Genomic DNA, 23853 nt, shown 5'->3' with positions numbered 1-23853 from the left:
TGCCCTCCACTGTGTTTGTTCTGCCTTTTATGATTTCTTGTCTTGAATCTTATCTCTCTTGTTTCTCTCTTCTAATCTATTTGGATGTATAGTAGTTTAAGCATATTCTCCTTTGTTCCCCCCACTTTTATTTCTTCCTCATCATGTAGTTGCATTTGTCCACTTTGTATATTACAGTCTTTCAAATGTTTCCCTTTATGTCAACCTTTTTTCCCCCAAAAATAATGAGTTCACTTGGGAGATGAATTATATTGGATTAGACTTAGTGTTCTGTTCCTTTTGGCATATATATTTAAGGTAAGGAGGCCATTTCACATTCTTTTCATATACCAAATGTGGTATTAGAACTTAAAAATAGTAATGTTTAGAATGGTTTTCTGGTAAATGGAAATGTAACAATATGAGGTTGAGGGTTTGGGAAGGAATTGCTTAAAGCAATTTAGTACTTGTAAATTAATATAATTACTTTTGAGAAACAATCTGAAAAAATCAGTCAAGGTGCATGTGGTTTAAGATAACCACCATGTGTATACCTTTTACTTTCTAAATAGTTATTATCTTCTAGATTCTACACCAAGGGCTGGCAAATCTTTTCTGTAAAGGGCAAAATAGTAACCACTTTCCTCTTTCTGGGCCATGAGAGATTAATTGCAACTCTTTGTTTCTGCCATTGTAGTGTGAAAACAGCCATAGGAAATATGTAAATGATTACATGTGGTTGTGGTCCAATAAAGCTTTAGTTAGATTTACTTAAATTCAAACTTCATGTAATATTTACATGACACAAAATATTTCTTTATTTTTTTCAGCCATTTAAAAATGTAAAAGTTACCCTTAACTTGCACACCAAAGAAAAGAACTCACTTGTCCAGCAGGCTGTAGTTTGTCTGTCCCTCTAGAGGATAAAGTTACTTTTAATTGACTCTTTAACCTCTCTGTGTAGAATATCTAAGTTCTAATAGTAATAATAGTAATACAAATAGCTATTACTATTCAATGTGTACCTGGCAATAGATACAGTTCTTGAATCTTTAAATTTAATGTTCATAATAACCCTATGAGGTATAGGCACACTTATTGTCCCTACTTTATACATGAGGAAACTAAGACTTATAACACTAATGCCACTTGATTGTGCTTCTTATGTTTTTAACCATGTGCTCTTATGCTTCACTTATGAAAGAAAGCTATAAATTCACATTGGCATGTTTCCATGGGTTTATGGGACTTTTTGGAAATGTGTAAGCCTCCCTAAAATCACACATTTGTATCTGTTGCTGTTTTAAGCCAAATTCTTTCAGTGTATTTAGCAAAGATGGTTATTTTACAACTAATTCAAAGGTACAGGTTGTCCCTTTAATGTATGAGGTCTGCCTGTAGAAAGTACACCCATTGTTAATACAATGAAAATGGTTTGAGTGAGAATGATGTAAGCTGGCAGCCAAGGAGAGATGACTGGAATGTGTATGTGTGAATGATGATGACTTCACTGTACTAGTCAGTGGGGGAGGTAAATGCCATTGAGTGAGCAGGTATACTGTGTGGCCGTCTCACTCAAAATGACTGAGCAAGGAGAGCAAAGAATCTGCATGAGATTTTGCGTTAAGCTTGAACATTCCTCTGTGGAGGCTATTCAGATGATTCAGAAGGCTGTAGCTGTGGGTGACTGGTGATTGGCAGCATCATCACAATGTGCCCACTTATGTATCATGTCTTGTGTAGAGATTTTTGGCAAAACATCACATCACCCAGGTGACTCTGTACCCCCTACAACCCAGATTTGATGCTCTGTGATTTCTGGCTATTTCCAAAACTAAAATCACCTTGGAAAGGGAAGAAGTTTCAGGCTGTCGATGAGAATTAGGACAATACAACAGGGCCGCTGATGGCAATTGGGAGAACTGTGTGAGGTCCCAAGGTGCCTACTTTGAAGGGGACTGAGGCATCATTGTCCTATGTACAGTGTTTCTTGTATCGTGTATCTTCTTCAATAAATGTCTCTGTTTTTCATATTACATGGCTGGATACCTTCTGGACAGATATTGTATATTATTGTTTTCATATAATTTGCTTAAGTGCCAATAATTTTTTTTCACAACTAAGGTAGCATGATTGTTTAGGTCACTGTGTATATATGTTTAAGTGTATTTGGTATCTCTCTGTATATGTGTTACTGTATTTTGCCATGTATTATGCACACATTTTTGCCCAAATTTTTGAGGGAAAAATAAGGATGCACATTGTACATGGGTACTGCCTGAAATACTTGTACCTATTCTTCTGTTTTGTAATTATTTGTTACATAAAATTTCTTAAAAAAAATTTCTTGTACCATAATGTTTAAAAATAAATGCTAAAATTTATAGTACAAAACATAAGTATCTAATTATAAATAGATAAAAGATTGAATTAAAAATTAAAACCAAAGATTATTTTTTCCTGGAAGTTTGGGCCAAAAACGTGGGTGTGCATTATGTACAGGGGTGCATTATACACGGCAAAACACAGTATTTTCAGCAGGAGCAGAGCACACCAACCTTGGTTAGGAGTTTTGATGAAAGTTAGGCTACCCTCCTCTTAATACTGTTTTTGTAACTGTAGGTATAAATGTGTGAAACCACCATGGAAAAGGATATTGCTATTCCAGAGAACTTAAGTAAATGGCTTCTGAGGATGTACCAGAACACAGAGACAATTTTCAATGACAATATTTAATAACTTCCTTAGGTACTTTGATACCCTGTTAGGTACTATGGTAATAAAACTACATAAAGTTATCAGCTTAAAATTCCCACTTGTTCAATTCTGTACTTAGGGAGTAAAAAGCACTTTCTCCTAGGACATAGAAGTGTGAGCTGTTATGACAAGGTAAGAATACCACTTAATCTTCTGCTCTTTGGCATGATTTATTTTAGAGAAATGGGAAAATATTGCCCCATAAACTATGCTGTTAATCTTATTAATTTAGGACACAAATTAATTTTAGGACAGCTTTTAGAAATGACTGACATGTGATTGCTTGGACTCATTAATCATAAATAGTGTACCCATGCACCCTTTTGTTTATTGTTCTCTGAGAGGACAAAGGTCTAAGTAATTTTTTCATGCTGTACTTATATAAAAATATTTCATCTTTGAATTAAAAATATTTTGTTAATATATAAAGCTGCAGAAGAAGAATGCTCAGGTTTATTCTTTTTGTTTTAAGTTTATTTTCATGTTTGTATGCTATATATAGAAAAGCCCAGAGAGCTTGGATTAGCAGGGCACTCCTGTTAAATCTCTCTCATGTTATTTCTATTGTTAATCCAACCAAAACAACTTAGAAGGGTAGAGGGAAAATTATTTTTTCTCCCCAACTCTGGCTGTTGCATTAAAGATGCAGTTTTAAGCATAGTTTCCATCTACTGTCATATCAGTGTTTGAGGGTTTGGAAAAAACTTCATAGGCATTTGATTTTTTAGTAAGAAGAATTGGAAAGTTTTAAATTAAAACTTCACAACCATATGCATTTTAAAAATAACAGTTTTCTTTTGGGAGCATTGTTTCTTCATTGGACCTAGTCAGCAAATAAGGGCATTTTTTTGGAAGGGGGAATTGTTTCTTTCATCATATCCAGTTAGCAAACTTTATGGCAAACTGAGTTGGTTGGAGTGAACCAGAAGATTGATGTAGTGAAATCTATACTTTTAATATTGCAAAAAGCACTAGAATTACTTGAAAACCCTAAGTTTGAAGATGATGGAATCTGAAGCCTAAAGAGTATTGAATAACTTGTATAATGTGGTTATGACAAAGATCCATGTCTCCTGGCTTCCACAACAGTGCTTTTTTGTTAAGTTAGGAAAGACTAGTTTAAAGGCTGGTTAAAATCAAATTACATTGCTGCAGGACTTAGAACCCCCAAAGAGCTGCTTCTGAAGAGATACTGTGGTATCTGATTGGTTATAAAAATGTAAATTTGGAGATTAGATAGATAATTTTCATAAGCAATCGGCCTTGGTTCTCATTGTGACTTTCCTGGGCACCTCCAAGCCTAGCACAGGTAGCAGCCATCTGCAGATCTCTTTTTAGCTTATGCTGGGGTGCTCCAGGCAGAACACAGGTGATAGCTGACGTTGGCCTACACCTTCTGGATTGCCCCAGAGCCAGCACAAATGGTGGTCAGCTTTAGACCACGTCAAAGTACAACCCTAACCACCTCCACAAGGACACAATCCTCAGTGGGCACCAGAGCCCTGTTTTATTAAGCCCTGCTCTGTGAGATGGGCCCCTTCAAAGGTAGTTGATCCTCCATGGTGATTGCATCCAGTCCTTAGAGTTGATTGGCCAGGATTTATGTCTCTTCCATTGGTGTGCCATTAGCAGTCAAGGCTCAGCTACAAGAGGATGTACACAGCCCATGCTGGGGCTATACCTGGAGTGCCCAACTTGGGCAAATAGGGAGGCTGTGCCAGTGGACCCTATAGGACACCCACTACATTAGGCCAAACTACCAAGCATGGTAGATGTAGCAACTCTTCCTAATACATAGAAACAGTCACTGGGAGATGGCCAAAAAGAGGAAACAAAGACATGTTCCAAATGAAAACAGAACAAAACTGTAGAAAAATAACTAAACAAAATGGGGACAAGCAATCTACTAGATGCAGGGTTCAAAACACTGGTTAAATGGATACTTATTGAACTTAGTGAGAACTTCAGCAGCATGAAAAAGGGCTGGTCAGAAAGGAAGAATAGGAAGAATACACTGGCTAAAATGAAGAGTAATTTACAGGGAATCAACAGTAGAGTAGATGAAGCCGAGAATCAGATCAGCAATTTAGAATATAAGGAAGCAAAAATACCCACTTAGAACAACAAAAAGAAAAAAACATTCCAAAACAATGAGGATAGTATAAGGAGCCTTTGGGACTTCAAGCATACCAACATTCACATCATGGGGGTGCCAGAAGGAGAAGAGAGAGAGCACAAAAAATTGAAAACCTTTTAAAAAAAATATCGACAGAAAACTTTCCTAACTTGGTGAAGGAAATAGACATTAGTCCAGGTAATGCAGAGAATCCCAAACAAGATGAACCCAAAGGCCCACCCCAAGGCATATCATAATTAAGTTGCAAAAGAGTAAAGACAAAGAGAGAATCTTAAAAGCAGCAAGAGAAAAGTAGTTAGCTGGTACCTCTAAGAGAGTTCCTATAAGCCTGTCTGCTGACTTCTCAACAGAAACTTTGCAGGCCAGAAGAAATTGACAAGAAATAGTCAAAGCGTTGAAAAACAAATACCAACAACCAAGATTACTTTACCCAGCACAGCTATCACCTAGCATCAAAGGACATTTAAAGAGTTTGCCAGACAAGAAAAAGCTAAAGGAGTTAATTACACCAAATCACTATTACATGAAATGTTAAAAGAGTCCCCTTTAAGAAGAAGAAAAAAGATAAAAAATATCAACAATAAAATAGCAATAAATACATAGCTATTAACAACTGACTCTAACAAAACAAAATAAATGAATAAGCAGAAGAAGAACAGACTCATAGATACAGAAAAAATTTTGATAATTGCCAGATGGGAAGTGGTTGCAGGGATGGATGAAAAAGGTGAAGGGATTAGGAAGTACAAATTGGTAGTTACAGAATTATCATAGGAATGTCAAGTACAGCATAGGGAATATCGTCAATAATATTTGAATAACCATGTATGGTGTCAGATGGGTACAAGATTTATGATCATGATCACTTAGTAAGTTATATGATGTTTAATTGGTGCATTGTACACCTGAAACTAATACAATATTGAATGCCAACTGTAATTGAAAAATAAAAAATGATTTAGAAGATAAATAAAAAGAAGATACGATAAAAATAATATGATATACAGTGTTTAGGCATATTTCCCTGGTTGCTCTGCAGAAAAGTCCCTTTAAGACAAAAACAGGATTTAATCATTGTGTTTGATTGTCTAGTTAAAACAGCTTTATTGAGGAAAAATTGACACAGTGAATTGTTCATTTATAAAGTATACAATTTAATAATTTTTGATGTTTATACAACTGTGATATTATCACCATAATCAATATAATGTATGTATCCATCATCCCCAAAAGCTTCCTCCTGCTCAGTGTACTCCTCTTCCCAACCCCTCTTTGCTCAGGCACTAATCTCCAGGTTAATTTGCATTTGCTAGAATTTTATGTAAATGCAATTATATAGTATGTATTCTTTTTAAAAAATCTGTCTTCTCTAATTTAGCACAATTATTTTGAGATCCATCATGTAATTCTGTGCTTTAATAGTCTGTTCCTTTTTATTGATGGGTAATATTCCATTGTATGGATAATACAATCTGTTTTTGCATTCTCCCTGTTGATGGATATTTGGATTAACAGTTTTGGGTTATTACAAACAATTACTATAAAATTTTTGATATTAATTCATAACTATTGACTGTTTAAAGAAGATACACTTTGAAAAGGGGCAAGGGGATAAAAAATATACTAAGGACTTTAATGTCTTGGTCTAATATTGAAGCTCTAGAGAAAGGGGCATTTTAGAAATTGAAGATGAGCCTTGTGGAAGCAAGAGAGCAGAAGGAGTGTTCTATATCAGTTCTGTCCCCTAAACCCATACTCACCCTTCAAAATACTGTTCTGTTATAATTTAGTACCCATCTGTCCCCAGTTCTGAGTGTCCTTTCTTTACTGCTGTTTATGTATTGGTGAGCCCTCACTGTGTTTTAATCCAACAGTTTACGTGTCATTGGTTATATATATGATTGATGTTTGAGAAGAGGCATGGAAGGAATTCAGCTGTTGGCTGGTTGAGTAAATTAAATTCAGCCAATATTTAATAAAATGTGGATATTACAGGGAGATTGAATACTTAGCAAGTTGTATGCTCTTTCAGGATATATACTCTGTCATTTTTCTTGTATCAGTGGCATTTGGTAAGTGATAGTTTTGCCCTCCCATTATTTTTTTCTAAAAAATTAAGGCAATTGAGAATTTAATTGACTTATAGTCAGGAAATTTATGTGCATACAGGCATTCATTTTGAACATGTCCTATTTTTTAGTCAATCTGTAAAGTTGGGATTTAGAACGGACTTTCCTGTAGAAACAATTTAGAATAGGAGACAGGTCCTGATTTTGCAGGTAGAATGAAGGCTAAAAGATTATTGGAGTCAGCAGTTTATAGGTTGGTTGGTTAATGGATGAATACTGAAAAGAGGCATGGAAACCAGCTGCTGATTGAAAAATTAAACGAGTGCTTATTGACTTGTGAATATACAACAAGGATTAAGACTTTTAAAAAACCTTCAGGGGAATTCTAAGTCAATAATAGACTGTGATAGTGCTATAACGTAAATGTCATCAAAACACTGAAGATGGTACGCACGGTGGGAGTGTTAGAGATATTCAGGAAGACTTCCCATGGGAGTTGGCATTTGACTTGAACTTGGAAGATGGGGGTAGACTTTTGACTGTTGGAGATAAGAATCTGTGATGATACAAGAAAGATAGCTTATTGTTCTGGCTGTAACAGTATTTCATGTTAGCTGCAACAGCTGAGAACTTCCAAAAACAAAGTAAACTGGTATCTTCTATGGTCTGGAATCACTAATTTTCTATGTACTAGCTGAATATAGTTTCAAATCGAATAAATGGAAATAATGGCCACTCTAAATCAAGTTTTCGTGACAAGTTTCATTTTTACAGGTTTAACGATTTAACTTACTAACATTGTTAGAGGGCCTAATCTCTACAAGACATTTTTAAAAATTATATTTTATTGCTTATGCTGTTATAGCTGTCCTAAAGCTTTGTCCCCTTCTACTCACCTTCACCCACCCCCTCAGGTAATCCCCCACACCATTGTTCGTGTTTATGGATCATGCATAGAGGTTTTTTGGTATAACCATTTCCTATACTGTACTTTACATCCCCATGGCTATTTTGTAACTACCTATTTGTGCTTCTTAATCCCCTCAGCTCCTCACCCATTTTCACATACCTCCTTCACATCTGTCAACCATAAGCACTCTCCATATCCATGATTCTGTTGCTGTTCTTCTTGTTTGCTTAATTTCTTTACATTCAATTGTTGGTAGATATGCATTTATTGCTATTTTATTCATAGTTTTGGTCCTTTTTCTTAGATAAGTTCCTTTAACATTTCATATAATGATTTGGTGATGATGAACTCCTTTAGTTTTTTCTCATCTGGGAAGATCTTTATCTGCTCTTTGATTCTAAATGATAGATTTGCTGGTTAGAGCAATCTTGGCTGTAGGTCCCTACTTTTCTCTCTTTAAAAAAATATTTTATTGATTATGCTATTACAGTTGTCCAGATGTCCCAATTTTTCTCCCTTTGCCCAGTACCCCCCTCCCATCCAGCAGTCCATCCTCTTAGTTCATGTCCATGGGTCATGCATATAAGTTCTTTGGCTTCTCCATTTCCTATGATATTCTTGACATTCCTTTGCTGGATAGAATAATCTAGATTGTAGGTCCTTGCTTTTAGTCACTTTCAATACTTCTTGCCAGTTCCTTCTTCCCTGCAACATTTCTTTTGAGAAATCTTCTTTTGATAGTCTTATGGGATCTCCTTTGTAGGTAACTCCCTGCTTTTCTATTGCTGCTTTTAAGACTCTCTCTTTATTTTTAGTCTTTGGCATTTTAAGTATGAGGTGTCTTGGTGTGGTCCTCTTTGAATCCAACCTGTTTGGGACTGTCTGTGCTTCCTGGACTTGTATGTCTATTTCCTTCACCAAATTAAGGCAATTTTCTTTCCTTCTTTTTCAAATAAGTTTTCAATTTCTTGCCCTTTCTCTTTTCATTCTGGCACCCTTATGATTTGAATGTTGGTATGTTTAAAGTTGTCCAGAGGTTCCTAAGCCTACCCTTTTTAAAAATTGTTTTCTTCCTACTGTTCTGATTGAATGCTTTTTTCTTCCTTGTGTTCTAAATCGTTGGCTTGGTTATTGGCTTCATGGTCTCCACTGTTGGTTCCCTGTAGATCTTTATTTCACTTAGTGTAACCTTCCTGTCTTCCCTTATGTTTTTGCCATACTCAGCATGTTGTTTCTGTGTATTAGGTAGAGCTGCTTTGACTCACTGTAAAAGGCACTTGTAAATTTTGTTTAAATTTTGAGGGCCTTAGGTAATCACTAGGGCAGGGCCACCCACTTCACCACTTTGTGGTTTTGTGTGGGAGGAGAGCTACGAGGTGGGACAGTGCTGCTGCCTGGCTTCTGGAGGTTTGCTGGCTTTTGCCACATTAGCACTCAATTCACCCACTTACCATATGTGACTAGCATCCTTCCAGTTGTTGCCATGGTGGTTAATCTCAGAGTAGGTGGGTTTGCATTCTTCTAAATCCATGTGGGTCTGTTAAACGAACTCTCCTGGAAATCTAGCGGCTTCTTCTGTCTCCCCAACCCCCAATGGTTTTTAGAGCCAGAAGTTATGTAGGTTTATCTTCCTGGTGCTGGAATCCAGGGCTGTGTGATCTGGCCTTGGGCTGGAATCATTCACTCCCAATGTATCCCTCCCGATTTTTATCCACCACATGTGACTGTGGGAGTACCTCTGCCAGGCCTGCCACTGCCACCACCTCTTTGTGTCCTTTGTCCATCTGTAGGACTTTACCCCTTCTACCCATCTGGTTGAAAGTGGCTTCTTCAAATCCTTGGTTGTTGGGTTTCCATACAGCTTGATTTTCTGACTATTCTGGTTGTCTGTTTTGAAAAATAGTTATAATTCTTTCTGGTTGGGGAGGAGTTGAAGCATGTCTACCTATGCCTCCATCTTGACAGGAAGTCTGGGCCCTGCTTTTCATGACTGAATATTTCTTCCCAGCCCTTTCTAGCCCACAAAGTTTCTTTTGAGAAATCAACTGACAGTCTTCTGGTAACTTCCCTGTAGGTAACTACTGCTTTTCTCTTGCTGCTTTTAAGATTTTCTTTACCTTTAACCTTTGGCATTTTAATTATGGCGTGTCTTGGAGTGGGCCTTCTTACATAGATCGTGTTTGGGACTCTCTGTGCTTCCTGGACTTGCACATCTATTTCCTTCACAAAATTAGGAAACTTTTCTTTCATTATTGTTTCAAATAGATTTCTTACTTCCTGCTGTTTCTCTTCTACTTCTGGCATCCCTATGATGTGAATATTGGAATTGTTGAAGTTGTTTCAGAGGCTTCTTACAGTATTTTCACTGTTTTGGATTATTTTTTTCTCTTTGCTGTTCTGAGTACGTAGTTTTTGTGCTCCCTTACATTCCAAATTGCTGATTTGATTCCTGGCTTCATCTACTACTGTTAATTTCCTATAAGTTACTCATTTCAGTCAGTGTAACCTTCATTTCTGACTGGTCCTTTTTTAATGCTGTTGAAGATTGCCAGGCGAAGCTAAGCTGTGAATCTAGGCTGGTTGCATCTAGTGCTGGGCCTGGGACCACCTAGCAAGATGTACAGGGTCTGTGGGTTGGGGGCTTACTAGGGCCAGCTGTTGCTTGTTAGAGAGTAATTGGGACATTGAATTATGAGTCAAGACCTGTCTGTCATTCATATGGAAAAGCAGCTTGGGTGGACCCGTAATGTGGTGGGATAGAGTCTCTGTGGATCTCCATAGCAGGGCAAACAGTGTTAACCAGGTTGATGGAGTTGCAGATATGACACCAGCCTGCTGTTGTTTGGGTCTGTTGGGGGAGAGTTCAGAAATGGGACCATGGCCTCTGCATGACTTTTTGGCAGAAAGCTGTCCCTCATCTCTCACCTTGATGCCAGATACTTCACTTTTTCCCTGTGTGCCACTGGTGCCTTTTGAGCTGCTACCTTGGTGCTGGAGCTCAAGGGGAGTGCATCTGAGTAAGTCCTTCTGTGGGTTCTTTAATAGGAACTGCTTGAGACTCCAAAAGTTTCTTCCACTGACTCAATCCCCACTGGTTTTTGAAGCCAGAAAACATGAGGACTTATCTTCCTGGCACTGAAACCCTGGCCTGTGGGGCCTGGTATAGGGCTGGGATTCCTTGCTCTGGAGGTATCCCTCCTGAATTTTTATCCACCACACGTGGATGCGGGACCACCCTGTTCCATGGTCTGCCACTCCTACTGGTGTGGATGGGTGTAGTTTCTTTAATTATGTAGTTGCCAGACTTCTATTCAACTTGATTTCTGATGGTTCTGAGTGATCTTTGTTCTATATTTTAGTTGTAATTTCGATGTGGTTGTGCAAGGAGATGAGCTGTGTTTACCTATGCCACCATCTTGACTAGAAGTCAAGGCATTTTTAGATACTGTGGTTGAAGTGTTAAACTGGGCAAAGGTTTCTGTCCGAATACACTTGAAAGTCTAGCGATTCTATTTTTAATTGATCAGAATAGTAGAGCAATATTTCTTCTACTAACCTGATGTCCATGTTCTTACTGTGTTCCAATACTAACTCTTACTGAAAACCAGGGGTGGTGGAGGATATGCCTGGCCTCGCTCACCACATCTGTTCTTGGGATATCAGTATTATGAGTGTGTGTGGAACATGGGGCTGTCCTCAGCTTCCTTTCCTTCCTGGGACAGTCATACTTATGGTCTCTCCTCACCCTTCCCAAAGGGAGACTTGGCAAGGAGGATGAGGAAGGGTACTAGGGAGAGAGGGACTCCTATCCCCTGGAATTAGAAAGGCGAAGACATTGAGGGTCCACTGTACCCATTCTTCCTGCTGTGTTAAAAAGCGTAATTCAACTGAGTAAATTTTAAAACTCATAAGAACTTTATTCAACAATTCATGAATTATGCAGCGTCTCATCTAGCAGATAGAAAGAAGCTCCAAGGAGCTGTTAAAAATGAAATTTTAGAAAGAAGGGAGCTGAGAACAGGAAGTTATACTAGCAAAGAGTGATAGGTTGTGGTAAGTCACTTTCCTTTAGGGAATGGCAGTGGTCTGTTATGCAGATTACCTCACTGGTGTTGAACAGGTGACTCCTGATTGACAGGTTTAAGATTCTGTTTCTGGGGGAAGCTTAAACTGCCATTAAGTCAAGTCTGGATTTGGTGACATGGGGCTAGCATAAGTGATTCAATTTTGGGTTTGTTTTGTTTTTCATACTTTCAAACTCATCATGTCTCCTAAAAATGAAAAAGAAAACACCTTTCTTTTACTTTTCCTTTAGTGAACCCATGTTGATTTTTGGCAACTTCAGGAATAAATGACATGTTCATGGGCAAGGACCCCACCCAACCACCCTCTAGATATTAACAAAACAGCTTTTTTGTGCCTTATTTGTCTATAGCATCACTTTATTTTAAATTTGATTAATATAATAAAAGTTGGATTATTTTACTGGATTTGGTGATTCATAGCATGTTACTGGAGTGATTTCACCAAGTTTTGAGTGTTAGAAAGTCATCTCATAAGCATGGCTTTGGACTTTGTAGTCAAATTCTCAACTTTCCTATTACAGAGAGGGAGGGATGCCTTGCTGGGATCAGTGAGGATGCAGGGGCTACTCTAGTTAGTATGGAGTAAGATGTGGGTGTTTTATGCCTGGTTCTGTTGGGCAAATAATATGAACTGTAAATGTTCCCCTTTCCTGGAGTTGGTAATTGAGAGTTAACTAGAGCTATTTCCTGCTTGAGGCCGGTGTCACAATATATGTATTATTTATATTTGCACCTCCTACAACAAAACAAAAGCAAGAGGTTGGCATGCAGAGGAACTGGAAGAAAGGCAATAGATTTAAAGCTGGTCTTTGTTTTAAATAGGCTGACTATTCTACACCAATGACTCATTCTTTGTGAAAGAATGTGCTGTTTGGCCTTTTCAGGGGAACTACAGTGCATCCTATGATTTAGCGGCTCAATGAGGGCTTATTCATTATTTGAACAAAGGCTTTTTCTAGAAATGGGGATTATATTTTAAGTATTTTTAGAGGGAAAATGTCATTGTTCATTTTTACAGTTAATGTGATGACCAAGGAAAATAGGCTCTTTTAGAGAAGTTTTTTAAGTATACAGGACAAATTTTATACACGATCTTTTTTTTAAATTGGGAGAATTTTGTGCTGACAGAATTTGGTGCACATATAAATATTACTTTGTCGCTTTGGAAATATTTTTACCCAAATATGCTTTCAAAAGGAATATGTGTCTTTAATTTGTGATAAATAAAATACAACAAAATAAAACACTCTGATTTTTAAAAACCATTCAAATTCTTGATGTTTCTAATGTCTTAAGTTACATCGAACTATATAGTTTTATTATTTTTCATTTACCTGTTTTATTTAAAAACAGTGTAAGAATTTTAGTCTTTTGATAAATTTTAAAGGTCATGGAACAATTTAAATTTTCCCCATTGCTTACTAAGATCACTTTGCATAGTTTCAGCTATCATGGTCAATTTTACTGCCTCTACTAGTGTGGCAAAGTAAGGACTGCTGGTGGTTAATTAGGTAAATAGGATTGATAATGGACTCTGAAAAATACAGTATCATTGCCAGGTGGCATTAATGAGCCTCTTGAGGTTACAGATTATGATTTTTGAGAGAAAGTAGTTATAGTTACCAATTTTTCTCCAGCTTAATTCAGCTGCAGTGGTGTAGTTAGAGAGTTTAGTTTCAACAGGATTTGGGAGAGAGTTGGGAAGTGGGTGTCAAGGGAGTTTAAGGCAAATGCAGTGGAGTAATTATAATAATAATAATTCACTATGGGATTTAAGGTGAATAAGGAAAAGAAAGAGAACATCCAGTGATGGACAGTGAACAAGGTGGTAGCATTGGTAGATGGAAGAGTCTTAGTGGTGTTAAAGGATTGCTGGAGTCTAGAGGGGATGTTCGGAAAAGAAAAGTGGAAGAAAGAATGATTTGGAAATTGAGGTTATGAAGGGGTTTTGGTTATCAGTAATGACAGGTTCAAAACTATGACTACATAAGTGAGAAGTTGAAGTAGGAGAAGACTGTCAGAGAAAAGGTGATAACAAGTGTGTTGGAAAGATCATCAACATGAATCTTGTAATCACTAAGATGAAGGATAGTGTCAGAAAGAGTGATGATAAGTTAGGAGCTAAAAATTATAACATAGAGGGAAGTAGTGACTTGGGGGTGGGTAGCAAATACCTACAATAAGTTGGTGTGTAGTGAGTGCCAGGGGTGTCCAACCCACAGGCCGCATGAGGCCCAGGATGGCTATGAATGTGACCCAACACAGAACTGTAAATTACTTAAAACAGTACAAGATTTTTTTTTGTTTTTGAGATAGTGTTTGTTTATTTAATGTGTGTCCCAAGACAACTCTTCATTTATTGTGACCCCAAGACACTAAAAGGTTGGACACCCCTGGGCATTGTCTCTTGCCTCTGAAAGTCAGTCACAATGAGATTAGTCCTAATGGTCCCAAGGCAGACAGTGGTAAATGGCTGTGAGTGTTTAGTGAAGTGAGGAGCAGGGGAATGTCTTCTAAGAGAGGAAGTGTTCTGGGGTTCCCACTTGGTTTCTGCTGGAGTCTTCCTGATAGAGGTGAAGAATGCTGCAGGAGGATTCTCTTCACCCAAGCCAGAACATGGATCAGAAGAGGTGTTTTTCTGAAACATAGGTACTCTCTTCCTGATTCCAGCCAAATGCAATTTGGTGGTGGGATAGGGGCAGGGAATCTTATCATTGATTCTGGGCCATCTTTTTGCCTTGGAAAGTGATGGCCTGCTAGGTTGTGGTTCTGTTCTTAAGTTTCTGCTGGCTTCCTTTCAATTCCTGCTTATACTAGTCTGTAGGTAGTGTTGTATTACACTCGTACTTGTTTGCCTTCTGATTTTGTTGGAGGAGTGGTAGAAAGAAATCCACACGTTATGTAAATGTCAGTTTTATGCATGCGTATATATGTATATGCATATGTGTTTTTCTGTATGTAAATACATTAACTTAATGCATTTTTTCAAGTAGATTAGATACTCTTTAGACACTGCTTGTTTGATTACCCTAATCTTAATGTTTGTAGTGGAGTAAAATTTGCCACCCCAAATGTGTCTCTTTGGCCTGTAGATTATTTTAGGTTGATTATTATTATTTTTTTAAGATTTTATTTATTTATTTTTAGAGAGGGAAGGGAGGGAGAAAGAGAGAGAGAGAAACATCAATGTGTGGTTGCTGGGGGTCATACCCTGCAACCCAGGCATGTACCCCGACGGGGAATTGAACCTGTGACACTTTGATTCACAGCCCACACTCAATCCACTGAGCTACGCCAGCCAGGTAGGCTGATTATTTTTAAGAAACAAAAATTTAAGACATTTTTTCTTTTGACTTCCCCCTGAAGTGCTTAAAAGAAGTTAATTATGGGGCTCATTCCAAGAAATGGAGCCATCACCAGAGATAAACTACAGAGAATTTGGAAAAGGTCTGGTGGACTGGGGGAAACTTAACACGGCCTGTTTGTATTTCTTTTTTAAGATTTTATTTACTTATTGTTAGAGATGGGGGGGGGGGAGAAAGATGGGAAGAGAAACATCCATCAGTTGCCTCTTGCCCTGCAACCCAGGTATGAACTGGTGACCCATCCATCGCTTCGTAGGTTGACACCAAACCAACTGAGCCACACCAGTCAGGACAAGGCCTGTTTGTTCACATTCTCCGTGACCCTTAGTCTCTGCAAGGCATGGCAAATATTTGTTCTTTTACCTCTCTGTGAGTGTCTTCTTCCCCTTTGAAGTCCCAGACCCCTCCTCTCTCCTCCTTAGCTCAGAATGTCATATAAACTGAAGTTACGTTGATGTCCTTTGGGCCTCATATTCTTAGGGACTTCTGTATGTACAAAATTAAATTTGATTTCCTCCTGTTAGTCAGTCTGTCTCATGTCAATTTAATTCTTTTACCAGTCAGAAGAACCTAGAGGGGTAGAGGAGAATGTGTTCCCCCCTGACATGTTCAAATGCCCAGCATTAGTGCCAATGTATTGATAATACAGTGTCAGTGTCTTTAGTATTATTAATATCTGGAAAGTATATTTTATTGGGGTATTATATAATAGGGATTGCGGATTATATATAAATCAGACATGTATACTCTTCTTTGGTTTCTCTTATTACATTAAAGAAAATGATGTTAAGTTGTTTAAGATAGGGATATTTTTGTTGTTCTTGAATTTAGTTAAGAGGTTCAGTGAAATGCTGTGTATAGGGTGTGGAAGCCATAAAATTCTCTCAGAAATACTTGGTAGCAGGACTTTTGTGTTTGTGTAGGAGCAGATTCAAAATATATTTTATAAAAACTTTGAATAAAGGTAAATCCTGATTTCTCTTATGCTCAGATTATGAGCTTTGCTATTTCTCAAATTTGAATAAAATCAGGCATATTAACTGACTTATATGGTAGACCTAAACTAGATTGCTAATGAATCTCACAGCTTTTTCTTTCTGAAAGTGAAAATCTTGAATTGAGTAAATCCTTTTTTGAAAAACCTTGAAAATGGTAATAGTATTTATTTCTTGAAACATGCAGTGTATTTAATCTAGATATTATAGAGTTTACAAGCTTCTGTCTTTAGTTTAAAAATGGAGTTAATTACTGTACTGTATCTGTCTTCAACTTAACTATGTAACTGATTTTTCGGCAAAAGTTTTATCTTAGAATGAGCAAAAGCTAGTTATAAATAAAAACATTTAGAAAACTATAATAAGTACGAACCACTACTAAAGAATTTCTAATATGCTAGGCCAAGATTATTTTGCTATTGTCTGTGATAAAAAAATTTGCCAAATAAACTAGTGGAGAGCAGATACAAAATAAGTTCTGTTCTTGCAAAAGTTTTCACCATGTATTAAGGTAATGCTAACTTCAGTACCAAACATTCCCCAAATTCAGTGACAAAATGTACTAAAAGCTCATTCCTTACTATGTAACAGTTTAATCTGAGTATTCCTGACCAGGCAGCTTTTCTTCAATAAGTGAGTAGGAGTTCAGGCTACTTTATTTTGCGCAATACTGTACATAATGCTGTTTCTAGTTCTTTCCTACCAGCCATTCAGAAAGGAAAAGAGCAGGTAAGGACCTTGGCCAGTTCACCTTTCTATTGCTCACATTGCTGCAGCTAGAACTAGGTTATGTCAGACCTAGCCTGGATGGGAGGCTGGGAAATTTAGTCTAGGTTAGTACTCAGGATATTGAGGAACCTGTTTAGTCAATGACTGTCAAACTGTGCCAAGAGTAAAATTGTTTTTTTCAATTAAAATATCTGAACATTTAAAAACTTTTTTTTTAAACTGGTTACGTGATCAATAAACTATTAGGGAAGGGTTTTGGGGAAGGTTGTATATTTTGGTAAACAGATTATTCGCTAGCCCCATAAACTCTTTTTAAAAAAAAATATTTGGTAGTGGTGAGGCATGTGGGATGGGGAGACCAAGTATGGTAGACGTTTGGGGGAAGTCTACCAAATAGGCTGTAGTGATTTTGAATCACAGGGATTTTTCTGAAAATAGGCTGTAGTGATTTTGAATCACAGGGATTTTTCTTTGAAAGACTAAGTTAAATAGTTTTTTATTTGGGTGCGGGGCCATTGATGTCCATGCTCTTGTGTCTGTGCTCACATTGGAGTGTGAGAGACAGCAGTTTGGGTATGGAGGTTATTAGATATTTTTATAAAGCTTTATGATAAATTTGAACTGTAGTTTAAAGTAGCTCTTTTTTCATGTGTTAGGAGAGGTCTAATTCAACATGAAGAATTCCATCAAATGTTAAAATGCACATTTATTTCATTGAAGTTAACTTAGCCTAAGGTAAATGGTAAAATAGGTTATTAACTATTATCTTAATTAACAATCTAAATTAAGACACCACAAACTAATCCATAAAGGAAAAAAGAATATAATAATTGAATCATAAGTTAGTTGCTTATCCCATTGTAACAGAAATTAAAATAAGCTTTCAAAAATGTATTATTTAGTATTATCCATTTCCTATGTCAAAACATTTTGTATTATCAGTACTCAGAGCATTTTTTTACTTGTCTACTTAGTTGTTGCCAGAGTCAGCTGAAGGGATTCCTCCTCATTTACCTTGTTATCTTGTAAGAAATAGGTAAGTTATTTTCTTATCCATGATTTAAGGAAAAACTAGCCAGAGAGTCAGGCCACACTTTTAGTTGCTGGACACTGGACTATCCCAATATTGGCTGAAATGGCACAAAATAATGGAGGTGTAAATAATATCAAACCATGAACTTGACTTTATATGATAATGAGTAGGACTCAAGAGCTCTAAAGTCCACTAACCAAATAAAGAACTTAAGTGTGTATGTACATTTGTCTCTGAGCATGCCTTTACATGGTGTTCTTGACATGGAGGAACTTTAGTTGGTGGTCCAGGCAAGCTAGGTTGCATTAGGAATTTGGGCAAGACTCATCGGGGCATTTTCAGGTTGAAATTATAGTAGCAGAAGAAGATAATTATGGCGTAGTACTACAAATCTACTAAATGGTGAGAATTGAAAACCTTGGCATATTGCACTGTAGAATTTTCTAGCCTCTGTGGTAGATTCTTATTAAATATATGTTGGATAGTATTGTATTTTCACTTTGCTAAAGCTAGTTTTTGAAATGATAAACTAATAAATACTAGTTTTTTCCTAGTTCATCACTTCCTTTGTTATTTTTCTATTTCAAAATTATTTGAGCTTGTTCTACTGATACTTCAGTCTTTTAGTTTTGATTTATTTTTGAAAATTTCAAACTTAAAAGAATGTTGAAATAATTGTACAGTGAACACATACATTCTTTTCCTAGGTTTACCATTTTTTAACATTTTATACTTCCCCCAACAGACTCTTTTGGGGAACCATTTGAAATCAGGCTACAGGTATCATGAAAAATCACTGCTAAATACTTCAGCACACATCTCCTAAGAATATGTACATTTTTCTAAATAACTGTAATAGCGTTTCATCTCTAAAAAATGAACATTAATAATATCATTTATTATACAGTCTATAATAAAATTTCTCCAGTTCCAGAATCTTTTGTTTTTATATTTGTTTATCATGTCTCTTAGTGTCTTAACTTCTAGACTCCTCAACCCCCCAGTTCTCAACTTTTTCTCTTTTATAATTACATTGCCTTTCTTTCACATGTCTAGGTCAGTGACTTATAGAATGTCCCACATTCTGAGTTTGTCTGATTGTTTATTTGTGATTAGATTGAGTTCACATATATTTTGGCAAGAATACTGCACAGGTGAAGCTCAATGTTTCTTCACTGCATCACAACAGAAGGCACATAATATCAGGTTGTCCTAGTATTGGTAATGCTTAATTTGATCACTTGGTAAATGAAGTGGTAATCACTATATTGTTTCGATCTGAAGCAACCTTTTTTTCTCTGTAATTACTAAGCAATCTGTGGAAGGATACTTTCAGAGACTATGAATATCCTGTTACCTCACATCTTTCATGCAGTGGTTTTAGCACACATTGATGATCTTGGCCTACATTAACTAAGCATGTGGGGTTTTAAAAAAGTCTATAATTTGTTTCACATATATTGATTAGAATTTTACAGCTGTTGCAATCTTGACCCCTGATAAAAATTAATTTAAAAGTTTAACTCAGAACTGTTATATCAATGTAGGTACATTGTCCATAACTTCTATCTGCCAGTTTAGATTTTTTATTATAGTATTTAATTTGTATTTTCAATGAAATAGGTTAGTAGTGTCCACTTAAGAAACTACTTGCAATGTTCTTAATTGTAATTCTGTGGATTACATCTATAAGCTACTTAGGGATTTTCAGTGCTTCCCTTCCCACCTATGTCTTGACATCTTATTTTGACAGTTCTCCTAATTATGGTTACTAGATTGAATTATAAAATATGTTCATAAACTAAGAAGGACCTTAACAGTGGAGAAAAATGTGAACTTTGGGAGAGTGGAGTAAACTTTTAAATAACTAAACTAAATTGAATAGCTATCTGTAGATAGAACCAATTCAGTTAAGGATAAATTAATCATTGTTTAATTGTAAAGGAAAAAAATGGGTGGTAAAATCATTTTTGGTTTATAAAACATTTGCTTAAATTATATATTGAGTAAATTTAAACTGTTTGCTTTTACTGTACTAGGAAGCATATTTGTAGGTCACTTTTCTGAGGCTAGTTGGTATTCATTGAAAAAATTCAAGCCAACTGTACCATTATATTAGCCTAACTGTAGTTCAGATTGAGGTGGCTTTGTACTTTGCAGTATAGGAATTTAATGTGTTTGAAGGGAAAATTTTAAATTACAAAATGAAGTAAATTGTAGTATTAAGTTGTTCTGTAGGTCCAAAGTGGGAAAGGTTAGGAAAGTTAAACTTAGAATAAATCTTGATTATTGTTCCTTTTTAGAATTCACAAATCATCTATATGGTAAAGTTCTAGAGGCCAATGATGTTTTATTGAGAGGGAACTTAGGAACCTACCAGGTTTGAAAATTAGAATGACAGCACAATTCCTGTCCTGTATTACTTATGACAGTTAAATTTTTCATTTATAAGGTAATTATAAATGTGACAGTAATGCTATTTCTTCTTTGTGTTTTAGATTATCCCCATAAATATGGTCCACAGGGGGGCTGTGCAGATCATTCAGTATTTGAAAAGATGAGGAAGTATCAGATGACTGGTGTAGAGGAAGTAACACAGGTAAGGATTTTAAAACTAGCTTGCATTTAAGAAATGGAAATGAACTTGGGCATGTGTTTCTGCATTAAAAATGTATGTTCTAACCGTGGCCAGGTAGTTCAGTTGGTTGGAGTGTTGTCTGATGTACCAAGGTTGCACGTTCAATATCCAGTCAGGGCACATACAAGAGACAACCAATGAATGCATCATTAAGTGGAAAAACAAATCAATGTTTCTCTTTCTCTCTCTTTTCCTCTTTCTCTCTTTCTGTAAAATCAATTTTTTAAAAAAATTAAAGAATATATGTTTTAGAATTTCTGAAAGATTTACAACACTGTGGAGAAATACTGATATTTTTTAATGCTCAGAGAGGCCAGTTAACTTGCCTATAATAAAGACGTGGTGCTGAGATTTAAATACAAATCTGTGTGCCTCAGTAAACATTACACTGCATGTCCAAAACATACCCAGTCTTACATGTTTTATCATAGAATTTAAAAAACATTCAGTCTGAACTTGTGTTTTCTATAAATGTAAGTATTTGTATGAGTATAAAAGTTAAACTAACTTCCCCTTGTTTGCCTGGACTTCCCAGTTTACCATTGAGAGTTTTGTGTCTTTAGGCAAACTGAGATTGTTAGACACCCTAATAATAATCTCAGTGCTGTTGATATTTTAATTGTAATGTTTTTCACCATTTGGTTAAACTTTTATTCTTTTTTTCAACTTCTTTTTTCCTGTTGTAGGTATAGGTTTATAGTTACTTAAAACACAAGTTAAAAATGATAAAAAAATTTTGTGGTAAAACACTTACTGAGAAGAAGTAGGGCCTATCTAAAGGTGATGAGTAAGCCTTTTCACAAAAATGGCACCAGAAGCAAAGAAGGAAGCCCCTGCCCTTCCCAAAGCTGAAGCCAAAGAAAAAGCTTTGAAGGCAAAGAAAATGCTGAAAGGCTTCCGCAGCCACACACAAAAAAAGGAGATCCTCATATCATGCACCTTCTGATGGCCGAAGACACTGCGACTCCCAAGGCAGCCTAAATATCCTCTGAAGAGTGCCCCTACGAGAAACATGCTGGAACCACTATGCCATCATCAAGTTTCCTCTGACTACTAAGCCATTCAGGAGATAGAAGACAACAGTACACTTGCATTCACTGTGGATGGCAAGGCCAACAGCACCAGATCAAAAAGGCTATGAAGAAGCTCCCTGATCAGGTCTGATGGAGAGAAGACGGCATATATTCAACTTGCTCCTGACTATGGTGCTCTGGATGTTATCAACAAAATTGAGATCTTCTAAACAGAGTCCAGCTGGCTCATTCTAAATATAAAAATTGTACACTGTAAAAAAATGAAAATAGAAATAAAGGTGATGAACAGGAAAGAGGGATTTTCCTTAGAATATATCAAAAACATGTTATAGCAATTGTGAGTGTGATATTAATGTAGGAATGAACAAATTAACCAGAGGAGTAAAATTGAGTGCTCAGGAAAACGCTCATATATGTATGAAACTTTGTTATATGATAGAGTTGGGATCTCAAATAGGTGAGGAATAGTAGAGATGATTGAATAAATGGAGCCAGAAAAAAGTGTTTCTCCATTTGGAAAAGGATGAACTTGGATCTCTATTTCTTACTATATATAAAAAAAAACTGTAGATGGATTAAAGTATTAAATGTCTAAAATGAAAACTTTGCAACTCTTAGTAGTAAAAATAAATAGTTTCCATTCCAGTTGTGATTGAGTAACTGGTATCCAGCTATCTTTCTTGCAGATATCAAGTAGAAAACAAAATATATGAAACAGTTGTTTTCAAACATTGGAAACAGGCAATGTAGAATTGTGATTCTTGAGAGAGGACAAATAAATATCTCTGTGATTTCCCTGACTTTTTGACTGGAGGAAAAAGTTCAGGTATTTCACAAGGAAGGGCATCTCAAAAGGAGTAGGAAGTGTACAACAATCTCACTGAGTTGAAGAAACAGGTCTTACAGTTCAAGGAGGCAGAGTATGAGAGGAGATAGCTATACTGAAAAAAAGATCCAGATATCTGCACAAGGGTTTCCTTGAGTCTTAGATGAATGCTAAGCTATACATGCACAGGGTGAAATTCTATGAGGAAACTACCAGGGAAAGAAAAACTACTGGGGGATCAATGTACTATTAGAAAATACACTCGTTATAGATCCCGTGCCATTTTAGGAATAGGTTGACTTCACCCTAGAGTTAAAAGCTATAGGAGACTTGCCCTAACTGAGCAGAAAAACCAAACTTCAAAAAGATCAAGGTGACTTTCAGGTAAATTAGCTGCTTATCAGAACAAAGTTCAGTAATACTTGTTAGAAGAGTACACAGAATGCAGATGCTCAATAATGTAACATTCACAATGCCTAGCATTCACGAAACGTTACTAGATGATAAGAAGTTGAAAAATATGACCCATAATCAGGAGGAAAACCACCAGATAGAAACAGAACCATAAATTACTGATATTAGCACAGGACTTTAAAACAGCAATTATAACTACGTTCAAAGACTAACAAAAACATGAAAACAAACAGAAGAGAATAGAAATTATAAGAACTAAATGTAACTTACAGAACTGAAAAGTACATCTTTCAAATTGAAGTATTTAATAGATACAGCAAATTAATTACTGCAGAAGACAGGGTGGCTAAACATGAATAAAGGACAATAAAGCAATAGACGCTATCTAGATCTGCCAGAAAGAGAAAATTACTGGACTCTGGGGACGGGGGTACAGAACAAATATTTCAAATATTAATGTCTCAAATTTTTTAATATGATGAAAAGTCATATGTTTATGTCATATGTGTTTAATTTATGGTCCAAGAAGCTCTGAAACCCAGGTAGAACACGAACACACACACACACACACACACACACACAATCACACACCAGAGCATATTATAATCAAATTATTGGAAACCATTGAAAATGAGAAAACCATAAATAAAAGTAGACAGAAAAGGAGATACATTTATATACAGGGGAACAAATATAAGAATAACTCTGACTTCTCCTTACAAAGTGCAAACTGAAGATTATATAATATTTTCAAAGTGTTGGGAAAAAATGTCAAACTAGGAATCTATATTCTGTGAAAATAATTTTCAAAAATGAGGGCAAATTAAAATCCTTTTCACACAAACAAAAGCTGAGAGGATTTGTCTGTAGGAGATCTATACT

The 23853-nt window shown here is 36.3% G+C and overlaps 1 protein-coding gene across 2 annotated transcripts in view; it reads left to right on the top strand.

Annotated features, from left to right (window-relative positions):
• ADAM10 (ADAM metallopeptidase domain 10) overlaps positions 1–23853 on the top strand; it is a 125334-nt gene that overhangs the window by 53208 nt on the left and 48273 nt on the right. For both annotated transcript variants that reach the window (XM_045822559.1, XM_045822561.1), the window contains exon 5: positions 20558–20658. In XM_045822559.1, coding sequence (XP_045678515.1) covers positions 20558–20658 — 101 coding nt within the window. The remainder of the gene's footprint in view (positions 1–20557; positions 20659–23853) is intronic.

This window comes from Phyllostomus hastatus, unplaced genomic scaffold, assembly GCF_019186645.2.
Source record: "Phyllostomus hastatus isolate PE091 unplaced genomic scaffold, TTU_PhHast_1.1 phas_scaffold_501, whole genome shotgun sequence".
NCBI lineage: Eukaryota > Metazoa > Chordata > Mammalia > Chiroptera > Phyllostomidae > Phyllostomus > Phyllostomus hastatus.
This window is presented reverse-complemented; position numbering and strand designations above follow the sequence as displayed.